This window comes from Pistacia vera, unplaced genomic scaffold (genome assembly GCF_008641045.1).
Source record: "Pistacia vera cultivar Batoury unplaced genomic scaffold, PisVer_v2 Contig190, whole genome shotgun sequence".
In the NCBI taxonomy this organism is placed as follows: Eukaryota; Viridiplantae; Streptophyta; class Magnoliopsida; order Sapindales; family Anacardiaceae; genus Pistacia; species Pistacia vera.
In genome coordinates this window covers 698,807-711,405 of record NW_022195991.1, presented here as the reverse complement: position 1 = coordinate 711,405, position 12,599 = coordinate 698,807, and the positions used below count along the sequence as shown (strand labels likewise).

The 12,599-nt window shown below is 32.7% G+C and overlaps 2 protein-coding genes across 2 annotated transcripts; one reads left to right on the top strand and one right to left on the bottom strand.

The window, feature by feature from the left end:
• Nucleotides 1-458: 458 nt before the first annotated feature.
• On the bottom strand, nt 459-2,528 carry LOC116127389 (serine carboxypeptidase-like 50). Its single transcript, XM_031413034.1, has one exon. It carries the CDS (start codon nt 2,470-2,472, stop codon nt 1,150-1,152), a length of 1,323 nt encoding a protein of 440 aa, XP_031268894.1. The 5' UTR covers nt 2,473-2,528; the 3' UTR covers nt 459-1,149.
• A 4,663-nt stretch (nt 2,529-7,191) lies between these two features.
• On the top strand, nt 7,192-11,133 carry LOC116127324 (serine carboxypeptidase-like 50). Its single transcript, XM_031412976.1, has 2 exons — nt 7,192-8,100; nt 10,709-11,133. Exons 1-2 carry the CDS (start codon nt 7,333-7,335, stop codon nt 11,054-11,056), a joined length of 1,116 nt encoding a protein of 371 aa, XP_031268836.1. The 5' UTR covers nt 7,192-7,332; the 3' UTR covers nt 11,057-11,133.
• Nucleotides 11,134-12,599: the final 1,466 nt, after the last annotated feature.

Here is a 12,599-nt window from a genome sequence, read left to right as displayed (position 1 = left end):
TATAATTATTTTTAAATCATAAATCAAATTGACTATTTGTTTTTCATTTTGCAAATGAGTTTAAACACAATTTTCACATCTTTGTATTTGAAACTTAAAAATTAATACAAATTGAGTAGTTTTAGTTATAGTTTATTATATTTTTTTGAAAAAAAAGATACTGAATATTCAGATAAATTTGAGAGCATTATTATTTATTTTGTATTATTTTTTTAACATAAATTATAATATATTTTTGAGTATTTAAATAAGATTTCATAAGATTTATAAAAATAAAAATAAATCTTAAAAATAATAATAATTTATGCATAATTTCAATCTTCAAACTTAAACTTATTAATTGAGGATATAAAATAATTTTAAAATGTTATTTCAAACTAAAAAAAAAAGAGTCTACACTCATTTGGGATATTCGGATCTGTTTTGATGTCACGTGAGAGCTCACGTGATCAACCTTCCCTATCCTCTGCACTGTGTCTATATAAAGCTGAGATCTCGATCTAGGGTTTATCTCAGTCGCAGCCATTTTCTGTCCAGAGCTTTCGCAACCGCTTGTATTTTTTAGCTGCATGAAAGCTACTGAACTCAGAGTTTTGTATTATCTTCCTTTACCCTTATCGAGTTTCTCTAAATTTTTCTCAAATGGTAGAAAGCTTTACATGTTCCTGAGAGTTATGGGCGGAGGCAAACAGGGGAGAGCAAAACAAATCAATGGCTCTCAAAAACCTGCAGGTTTTCTGCAGGATGCCCTGCCTTTGAAGCCCAAAACATCAAATTTTCATGGCATCATAGTACGGGTTTTGTGCTTTGTTGGGTTGTTGTGGGAGCAATCTCACTCACCCACCATTTTCTCTTCACAAACCCGCCTCCAAACGCCATTACATCATCATAATCCATGCTCTCTTTCCATAAATTTTGATGTTTTTTCAGCAAAAATCAGGCAAAATTAGCTTTTGAAAGAAAAGAGTTTATTTTTATCTATAATTTTGATGCTAAAGCACCAAATAATGCCAATACAAGAGCCAAAATTATACAATCGATGAGTTGGGTGCCTTCATTTTGAACTTTTGCCAGAAATTTGAGTAATAAAAAACTAGTGGAGTGATCTTAAAATACTAGACATGAGAATAAATTTCGATGAAGATTGCCTTATTGGCTATTGTCAAACGAGCCTTTTTGAAGAACCCAATCCTCAATCATTGCCTGAGAATTGAGTGGCTGGTCAGCAGGCACAAGATGCCCAGCACCAAACAAAACAACATTGCTCAAACTTCCCCATTTCTGCACCCAACCAGCAAGCTCTTCATTCACTCGCCAAACCTTTCTTTCAGCCATCAAAAACTTCTCAATTCCTTCCCATTTCATTGTCTTCACCCAAGCCTCAGTTGACACCGGCCCATCTCTCAAATCAAAGTACCCTTGATACAACAACACCTTGCTGTTCTTCACCAAGAATTCCACCATGTGTTTCACACTCTTCATCACATCTTCATGCAAAGCATCCCCAACAACATCACTACATTCATCAAAAACTATGCTTTCTTTGGCCCAGAAGACCTTTTTAACCTCACCAATATTCATAAGCCTAGTCACCAAATATGTTTGATAAGGAACCTTTTTGCTATAATCATACAAATTGGGTAAACCAGTCATGCTTTGCAACAATTGCAAAATCTCAATTCTTGCATATCTTGCCGCACTCCAATTCCCCATTTTGACTAACTTAACAGCCCGCCATTGAACTTTCTCCATTTCATTCTTTTGCCTCTCATTGATCAAACCTGAAAAATAAGAATTTAAAGCATGAGTGTTAACTTGAATTACTGGGTCTGTTAGCCCATCACCAATTGCAACTCCTTGCAAGTTCACCCTTTTAGACTCTGGCAATTGCAAATTCTTCTTCAAAATATAGTACCCAATTGCAGGAACATATTTTCCTGCGTAACTCTCACCAGTAACATAAAGAGGTCTGTTTTTAAACAAGGGATCAGACTCAAGGAACCCATTAATGGCTATAAAAAGATGCTTAGCAACAGAAAGTTGATCTCTTGGGATCTCCTCATTACTTGCAGCAAAACTAAACCCGGTTCCAATAGGACTATCAAGAAAAAGAAGGCCAAAGATGCGGTTCCAAGAGCCAGAATTGGGTTCAAGTTTAAGGTCTTCGACGTTTTGACTCTGAGAAGAGTTAACCCGCCAAGGGCCAAGTTCAAAAAAGTTACCAATCATGGACGAGCAGCCAGGGCCACCCTGAAGCCAAATGAGAAGTGGGGTTTCTGCGAGGGGTGAAGTGGGTGTTTGTGCTTCGTAGAAGGTGTAGAAAATGGCGGAGCTGGTGGCGGGGTTCACCGGAAGATAACCGGACTTGGTGGGGAGGGCTTCGTTGGGGAAGAGAGGAGATGATGAAGAGGATGAAATGAAGTAAAGGGAAGTGAAGAGGAGGAGCACATCGACGGCGGTGGTTAACTGCATTTTGGTTTTGAGGAGTTTTTGGCCTTTGATTTGGGTTTGTGATATGGAAATTCTTGTAGAATTGGTGGCTTTTGTAGACAAAATAGTGTTGACTTTTCAAATTGTGATGAAGTTTATTGACGGTTAATGCATGCAATATCAAAATAAGATGCTTGATTAAGATTAACCTCATTTTGACGAGATAGATACTGTTAAAATATCGAGAAACTCGTCCACTTATACTGCACTGATATAACCCCCCATTTGATTAACTTTTTAAACCTTTATTCTATTATTCTATTTAAAGTAAACACTAAATTTTTATTTATTTATATCCCAAATTTCCAACACGAAATGAAATGGAAAATGTAGGCTGAGGAAATTGTAATACCGGAATCCATGCATGACGAAACTACGAAGAAAGACTTGTGTTTAGTTTTATATTGAGTCTAATGACATTAATCTCCTAAGTTTCGGAAATAACAAAAATTCTATTTTCGTTACGTTTTAAGTGTTAAAATAAATATTTTATTAACAGTTTATTAATGACAAATGAATTTTTGTTATTACAAAAACATTAGAAGGTTTTTCGTTTTTTTTTTTTTTTTGGTACAATAAAGAGCTATTACACATGCTTTAGAGTTACTCGATATATTTCGACACGGGTGTCCTAAAGTTCCCCTACTAAATTGTAGTACAAAATCATCTCTAATGATCTCAATCCAAATAGGCATATGCCAAACATAAATGTTTCTTAAAATCACGAGCAGAACAATTGATAAACTCATTAACTAGCATTGGATAATGATACAAGATGATTTTTTTTTTTTTTTTTAATCAAAATTCTCTATAAAAATAATGAGTAACGACTTTTTCCCACCCAAGGTTTGCCTTAATGACTCTTTCTCACCCAAAAAGTTTCAAAACATCATTTTCCTATCAAAAGTTAATATTTCGTTACTATCCAAAGCTGATTTCAGTGACAAAAATTATCTCCACCACCATTTGAACATTTGGTTTCCTCTCTGTAAAATCCCTCTCACTTCAACACTTAATTTTTCGCTGATTTTCGGTCACCACAAAGCTGGGGTTTCATTTTCTTAGCTGATTTCTGATTGATTCCGACAACGAAGTTTCAATTGATCACCATCATTCAATTCACCAGCCTCCACAATATAAAATTCCTCTTATCCTTGCTCTTAGTAACTCATCAAATGTCAGCTGAGAAAGTGAAGTATATTTTGAGTATTAACGGAATATAAAATTTGAGTAAGAAATTGATATTTTGAAACTTTTTGGGTGGAAAAGTGTCATTAAGGGAAGCCTTGGGTGCGAAAAAGTCGTTTATGCTAAAATAAATGGTAATTTCTTGTAATTATTAATTAACGTTTACTAATGTTTGAGAACTTTGGATAGTATTGACTTAAAAATATTATGAATAAATATGACTTTTTAAGTCAAGTAAATTGTTCTTAACAAGTGGATGAGAAATTGGACTTTGGTGATGGGTGCATTGATTGGACACAAAATGTGGAATTTTATAGTTGTGACATAAAGTATATTGACTATTATTAGGGCAAGTGTGGACACAATTCATAATATATGGTTGAATCCTTGACTAGATGCTTTGATGGTATTGACTAAGAAATGTTATATGACTTTAGTAAATTAAATTATTATTGATCAATTTTATTTCATTTTTAAAATTTGGGGTTATTATCATTGATTTGGTAAACGATAGTTTAATTTTTTTAATATTGTAAAAAATTATTACTATGATAATAACCTTGTGTATTAATAGTATATATTTTTTTTAAACAAGTTCTTTTAACGTCCGCTTAGGAGTTTCATAATAGCGTTTATGAGGGTAAATCACTTGAGTGGTTTTGAGGGTAAACTACCGTAGTGGTTTTAAAGGTAAATCACCGTAGCGGTTTTGATGGTAAACCACTATAACGGTTTTGAGGGATTTTTAATAGAGGTTTTTGAAACACCCAACTTGCTTTTGGGAGTTTATTTTCCAACAGTTCTGACAGTTTTTTAAAATGATAAATTTACATATATGCCCATAAAAATACCACAACTTTAACCAATACTTGGGAGTTTTGTTTTTTCAATTACAAGGTAAAGTTTCTTTATTTGTTTTATATTTATTAGTATTTTACAACTTCAAATGTGATAAAGTCTTCTTATTTTTCTTCGTCATTCTTTGTAGCATCTGGAATGATTGAAAAATTGTAACTCAACTTCTCCAAGAAAGCATCTAAAAATGAGATTTTAATAATTTTTTTTTATGATTGCTTAAAATTATTTTATATTTAATATGGTTGGAGACGCGAATAATATGATTAAATTTTTTGTTTTTTGATATAATTGAAATAGTTTTATAGTGGATAGGGTATTTGTGGAATAAAATTTTAAAATCAACCAAAACATCCCGATTTGGGGTGTTTTATAAACCCCTAAAAAATACACTACACTAGTTCTAGAGGGTTTTTAAGCCAGTTAAAACCAGTGCATAAAAAATCTGGTAAGTAATGATTTTAAAACATCTCAAAACCAATGTAATTAAAAACCCTCCAAAACCAGTGAAAAAAAAAAAAAAAAACTCCCAAGCATACCCTTAATGAAAAAGGAAATTATGCTATGTGAATCTTATTCCTATTATAAGATAATAGATAAGTATATCTCAACGTTTATTCTCAACTTTAAAATATCATTAATGTAACACTATATCAGTTGTTATTTTCAGGTAAAAAAATAAAATAAGATGATAAATTATATGAAAATAATTAATTAATATCACATGGGATACAAACTTGAGATAGATAGTATTATTATTTTATCTATAGAGGTAAAGTATAGGCAGTTATTAGGCACCACCCGCACCAACACCCTTTTTCCTAATTATCAATCATTATTAAAAATAAAAATAGTAACAAACATTTTAGTGATTTAATATTGCATAATTTTAAAAATTATGCAATATACTAAAAAACAATATATTTAATTATTTATAGTCGATTTAACACCAAAAAGCAAGTCTAAAATGAAACAAAATTTAAATAAGTTGTACTAAATATTAAAAGTACATATCCTTAACATAAAAGAAAAAATATAATTAATCCTCGTTAGAGAGTTTATATACAAATAATGGATCAGGTTTTAATAACTTAAATGTTTTATTTAATTTGAAACACTAATTAATAATTACATAAATTATAATTCAACAGGTTAAAATATGATGAAATTATTTTTAAATTTCATTTTAACAAGCCCTGATTATAACAAATGATTAATTTAAAACCTATTTAAATAAGATGTTTATTGAAGATTGAAGAATAATTAAGCATATAAGGGCTGTAAATTTTATCTGGCCCGGGTCTGGGGTATCTAAGCCCCGGGCATGTTTAAAACCCGGGCTATACGAAGCCCGGCCCAGGTATCATTGATTAAGGCCCATGATAGAGATGCTCCTCATGATAAAGTAGAGGACTAGGCTTGGGCCTGTTTGGATGAGAAAAATTAGGATCCGGACTAGGCTTGGTAGGGACTGGTCCCATGGGCTTGAATAATTTTTTTTGCCCCCTCAATTTTTTTATATTTTGGGGGCAAAACAAAATTTTATAAGGGGTTTTTAGTATTTTTTATGGGTAAAATTTATAAATTTTATAGACTTGGAAGATTTTTTTTTATATAAATTTTATAAAATTTTATTTTAGCCCTCATAATTTATATTTATTTTAAAATTAATAGGGAGTTTTATGTAATTTGGTAGGGGATTATATTGAAAAAATACAAAATTTGTTGGGCCCAGTCAGGGACCGGTCCAGGCCCGGGCCTTGGAGGAGGGCCCTCCTCCTTAGGCCTAGTCCCGTTTTGGGAGTAGACCTCCGAGGTCCCGTTTTGGGAGTAGACCTCCTAGGCTCGGTCCTAGATCCGGGTTTTGGAGCTGGACTTTTGGACCTAGTCCCAAATGCCCAGCTCTATGATAAGGTAATAAAAACTCGGACTTTTCCTTGGGTCCGGGCTTGCACTTTCTAAATTGACCCCAGGCTGCGTGGGCTGGGCCGGGGATATTTAGATGTACTGACGTAATCTCTTCCTTAAGAAAAAATAAACTCATCTTTGTGTCTCGATCTCTCTTATTGATGAAGACGACGACCATTTATAATTAATTAAATAATATTTTCTGTTGCATGTTATCACAGAATTTGAGACAGAGATGACTCTCACTTAATAAGATCTTGAAATAATTACTCTATTTTATAAATCAGTAGGTTTAATGGGTCTAATCCAACATATTAAATAAAAAAAAAATTTCTTCTGTTTTTATCTTTTCATGCGTGAAATTATATTTTATCTGTCAAACACTCAAACTTTATATCAAAAGCCTCGAATCAAACACTTTTAAAATAAAATTAAACTTAAAAACTGTGTGTGATGTTACAGTTTTATCTCCATTCCATTGTCCCAACACCACATGCACGTCAGTACGTCACTTTCTGCATCATGCAAGAGTGTAAAGTAAATCATAAAAGCAACTCTTTGTCATCTCACACGTACGAATTGATGATATTGGATTGATCAAAGTCATCAAACCAGAAACTTCAATTCCTCAAAGCTAAAATGAACTCAAAAACAATTCTTTACTTGCTTTTCAACCCTCTCTTTTTGCTCTTCCTTCACCAGATTTCATGCTTATCACCCCCTTTTCTCCTCCCCAAACAAGCCCTTCCCACCAGGTCCGGTTACCTTCCGGTGAACTCCACCACTGGCTCAGCCATTTTCTACACCTTCTATGAAGCACAGACACCCACTTCACCCCTCTCTCAAACCCCACTTCTCATTTGGCTCCAGGGCGGCCCGGGCTGCTCATCCATGATTGGTAACTTTCTTGAACTCGGCCCTTGGCGGGTTAACTTTTCTCACACGCAAAACGTCGAACACCTTGGCCTTGAACCCAATTCAGGCTCTTGGAATCGCATCTTTGGCCTTCTTTTTGTTGATAATCCCATTGGAACCGGATTTAGTTTTGCTGCAACTGAAGAAGAAATCCCAAGAGATCAATTTTCCGTTGCTGAGCATCTTTTCATAGCGATTTCTGGGTTTCTTGAATCTGATCCATTGTTTAAAACTAGACCGGTTTATTTTACTGGTGAAAGTTATGCAGGAAAGTATGTTCCTGCAATTGGGTACTACACTTTGAAGAAGAATCTGAACTTGCCAGAGTCAAAAAGAGTGAACTTGCAAGGAGTTGCAATTGGGAATGGATTAACAGACCCAGAAACCCAAATCACAACTCATGCTGTAAATGCTTATTTTTCAGGTTTGATCAATGAGAGGCAAAAGAGTGAAATTGAAAAGGCTCAATGGGAGGCAGTTAAGTTAGTTAAAACGGGGAATTGGAGTGAGGCAACAAATGCTAGAAATGGGGTCTTGAATTTGCTGCAAAACATGACAGGTGTAGCCACATTGTATGATTACACTAAGCAGATTCCTTATCAAACAAGTTTGGTGACAACGCTTTTACAAATTGAAGAGGTGAAAAAGGCCTTGGGGGCCAAAGAAAGCATAGTTTTTGATGAATGTAGTGATGTTGTGGGGGATGCTTTGCATGAAGATGTGATGAAGAGTGTGAAATACATGGTGGAATTCTTGGTGAAGAACAGTAAGGTGTTGTTGTATCAAGGGTTCTTTGATTTGAGAGATGGGTTGGTGTCAACTGAGGCTTGGATGAAGACAATGAAATGGGAAGGAATTGAGAACTTTTTGATGGCTGAAAGAAAGGTTTGGAGGGTGAATGAAGAGCTTGCTGGTTATGTGCAGAAATGGGGAGGTTTGAGCCATGCTGTGGTGTTGGGTGCTGGCCATTTGGTGCCTACTGACCAATCATTGAGATCTCAGGCAATGATTGAGAATTGGGTTCTTGAAAAGGGTGTGTTTGGCAATGATTTAGAGCAGCCATTGTCAGACAATTTCACAGGATCAATCTAGAATTTGCTCTTCTTGTATGGATTTGTAGTCTTTTATGTGCGTTGTATTTTATGTGGGTTGAATAAAATACCTTTTATGACATATCATTTAAGATGAAAAATCTAAAATTTCATTTGAGAAATATAGTATTATTCAATCATAAATTTTATTGTTTTATTTAACTCCAATTGGTATGATTAACAAAAAAGGACTATAAAAATATTTATTTTATGAATTTAAAATGAAGGTTAAGGTTTAATTCTCTAGAAGTTATACAAGATCTTTTGATATCAAAGAGAGAGATTTCATTTCAACTTTTGTAAGTTTGAAAAAATTAAAAAAGAACATTAAAACATCTTTTAGCTCATTTTGCTTTCTCAGATAAAATCAATTTAATGAGATATTGTTAAATTTTAAGTATCTCATTAAGTCTCAAACATTTTAATCGATATTCTAAAAACTATTGAATTTTATAATTAAAAGAGATCAGTCTAGAATTAGTTTTTATTGTATGATGTTGTGATGTTTATAAATGTTGAATAAATTATAAGAAAAATGTTAAAGGTACAAAGAGTCTTTGTACAAAGTGATGTGACAGTTGACATATCATTTGCCCTCTCTCTTTAGTCTTTAGTCTTTTTTCTTTCTTTTCCTTCTTCTCCCTCAATCTTCTCTCCGTTTTGTAGATATAAGAAAATAAAAACCTAATATTTTTCTTTTTTCTTTATCATTGATTTTCCAAAAAAAATTCTCTCCACTCTTTTATCTCCTCTATCTTCTTTCTCTCCTCTTCTTCTATTTCTTTTTCCTTTTTCCCTTTTTTTATTTTCTCTTACATTTTCTCATGGAAAATTCCCTCTCTAAATTTTTTCTACATTCTGGTTCACATTTTCTTAGAAAATTTCATCTCTAAACAAACAATGTAGAAAAGCAGAGTGTAGAGATGGAAGAGAGAATCAAATCACCAAGATTTAAATCGGTTTATTGGGCCTGAAAGGAGCTCTCCCACTGCACCTTAGGAACTTAACTTCACTGACTATACTTAAGGTGATGAAGAACAAACAGAGTGGGCCTATCCCAACTCTTGCTAGGTTGATTTCTCTTCAAGAAGTGCTTTTTAATAACAACAATTTTTCATATTTCCCCCTGATTTCTTTTCTGTGCCAACTTCTTTGCAAAGTGCAAGCCTTGATTATAATTCCTTTGAGTCTTGAGAGATTTATGTGGGTTTAACAAATGCAACGACTTTGCAGAAGTTTTCAGCAAACTTTGCTAATGTTTCAAGGACTATTCTTGGGTTTCTAGGGGATGTATTTCCAGGATTAAAGAGTTTGAATTTGGTTATGAACAAACTTGCTTACTAGCATTATATTGTTTGTTTAGAGATAGAATTTTTCAAGAAAATGTGAAGCATAGTATAGGAAAAATTTAGAGAGAGAATTTTCTATGAGAAAATATAAGTAAAAAAAAAAAAAAGTAAAAAGAAATAGAAGAAGAGACTGGGAGAGAAAGAAGATAGTGGAGATAAGAATGGTGAGAATTTTTTTTTAAAAAATCAATGATAAAGGAAAAAAAAAATTTAGGTTTAAAAAAAAAAAAAATCAGCAAAACGAAGAGAAGATTGAGGGAGAGAAAAAAGAGAAGGAAAAGAAAAAGAACATACTAAAGAAAGAGGACAGGTAATGTGGAAACCGATGATGAGGTAGTTGATATGGTAACTGCTACATCACTTTGTACAAAGAGTTTTTATACATCTAACATTTCTCAAATTATAAATCCTTCTGTTTTGTTTAACTCTAATTGGTACGAGTAACAATTTTGAGATTGTACAAAATGTATTATTATCGAGAATTAAACTTAGAACTATAGTTTGCACACAGGTTGCACTTACTGTTGGGCTACAAAAGGTTTTTATACTTTTATAAAGTTTTTTATATAAAAAATATTACATGTTTAAAATGTTTTTATACAAAACAATGTTATAAAAGTTTTTATACAAAATGATGTCATAACTATCACACTATCAGTTTATAAAGAAGAAGAGAAGATAATGATACGACAGTTATCACATCACTTGAGTAACATCGCTTATTACAAGATTTGCATCCCGCATTACCCTTTTTATATTTAGAGGGCATTATTCGTTGATTCGGTAACTGGAGTAAAAAAGGTACGTATTAAGCCGGAGCTTATGCAAATAACCTGTTCGATAAAATGTGAATGTAGTGATGTTGTGGGGGATGCTTTGCATGAAGATGTGATGAAGAGTGTGAAATACATGGTGGAATTCTTGGTGAAGAACAGTAAGGTGTTGTTGTATCAAGGGTTCTTTGATTTGAGAGATGGGTTGGTGTCAACTGAGGCTTGGATGAAGACAATGAAATGGGAAGGAATTGAGAAGTTTTTGATGGCTGAAAGAAAGGTTTGGAGGGTGAATGAAGAGCTTGCTGGTTATGTGCAGAAATGGGGAGGTTTGAGCCATGCTGTGGTGTTGGGTGCTGGCCATTTTGTGCCTACTGACCAATCATTGAGATCTCAGGCAATGATTGAGAATTGGGTTATTGAAAAGGGTGTGTTTGGCAATGATTTAGAGCAGCCATTGTCAGACAATTTCACAGGATCAGTCTAGAATTTGCTCTTCTTGTATGGATTTGTAGTCTTTTATGTGCGTTGTATTTTATGTGGGTTGAATAAAATACCTTTTATGACATATCATTTAAGATGAAAAATCTAAAATTTCATTTGAGAAATATAGTATTATTCAATTATAAATTTTATTGTTTTATTTAACTCCAATTGGTATGATTAACAAAAAAGGACTATAAAAATATTTATTTTATGAATTTAAAATGAAGGTTAAGGTTTAATTCTCTAGAAGTTATACAAGATCTTTTGATATCAAAGAGAGAGATTTCATTTCAACTTTTGTAAGTTTGAAAAAATAAAAAAGAACATTAAAACATCTTTTAGCTCATTTTGCTTTCTCAGATAAAATCAATTTAATGAGATATTGTTAAATTTTAAGTACCTCATTAAGTCTCAAACATCTTAATGGATATTCTAAAATCTATTGAATTTTATAATTAAAAGAGATCAGTCTAGAATTAGTAGTTTTTATTGTATGATGTTGTGATGTTTATATATGTTGAATAAATTATAAGAAAAATGTTAAGGTACAAAGAGTCTTTATGTGATTACTGTCACATCAATTGCCCTCTCTCTTTGATCTTTAGTCTTTTTTCTTTCTTTTCTTTCTTCTCCCTCAAGATTCTCTCCCTTTTGTAGATATAAGAAAATAAAAACCTAATATTTTCCTTTTTCCTTTATCATTGATTTTCTAAAAAAATTTCTCTCCACTCTTTTATCTCCTCTATCTTCTTTCTCTCCCGTATCTTCTTCCTCTTCTTCTATTTCTTTTTCCTTTTCCCCTTTTTTTTATTTTCCCTTACATTTTTTTAAGGAAAATTCCCTCTTTAAATTTTTTCTACATTCTGGTTCACATTTTCTTAGAAAATTTCATCTCTAAACAAACAATGTAGAAAAACAGAGTGTAGAGATGGAAGAGAGAATCAAATCACCAAGATTTAAATTTACTAGGCTTGAAAGGAATTCTCCCAGCTCACCTTAGGAATTTAACTTCATTGACTATACTTGAGGTGATGAAGAACAAACAGAGTGGGCCTATCCCAACTCTTATTGGGTTGATCTATCTTCAAGAAGTGCTTTTTAATAACAACAATTTTTCATATTTCCCTTTGATTTCTTTTATGCGCCAACTTCTTTGCAAAGTGCAAGCCTTGATTATAATTCCTTTGAGTCTTGAGAGATTTCTGTGGGTTTAACAAATGCAACGACTTTGCAAAAGTTTTCAGCAAACTTCGCTAATGTTTCAAGGAATATTCTTGGGTTTCTAGGGGATGTATTTCCAGGATTAAAGAGTTTGAATTTGGTTATGAACAAACTTGCTTACTAGCATTATATTATTTGTTTAGAGATGAAATTTTCCGAGAAAATGTGAAGCATAATATAGGAAAAATTTAGAGAGAGAATTTTCCATGAGAAAATATAAGGGAAAAAAAAAGTAAAAAGAAATAGAAGAAGAGATAGGAGAGAAAGAAGATAGTGGAGATAAGAATGGTGAGAAATTTTTTTTTAAAATCAATGATACAGGA

What these genes read in the sequence shown, in the direction of transcription:
- LOC116127389 (XM_031413034.1), bottom strand. Translation starts at nt 2,472, where the DNA reads ATGCAGTTAACCACCGCCGTCGATGTGCTCCTCCTCTTCACTTCCCTT.
- LOC116127324 (XM_031412976.1), top strand. Translation starts at nt 7,333, where the DNA reads ATGATTGGTAACTTTCTTGAACTCGGCCCTTGGCGGGTTAACTTTTCT. An exon ending in TGAAGAGTGTGAAATACATG is followed by an intron (nt 8,101 to 10,708) that starts GTGGAATTCTTG and finishes GTGAAATACATG; the next exon opens with GTGGAATTCTTGGTGAAGAA.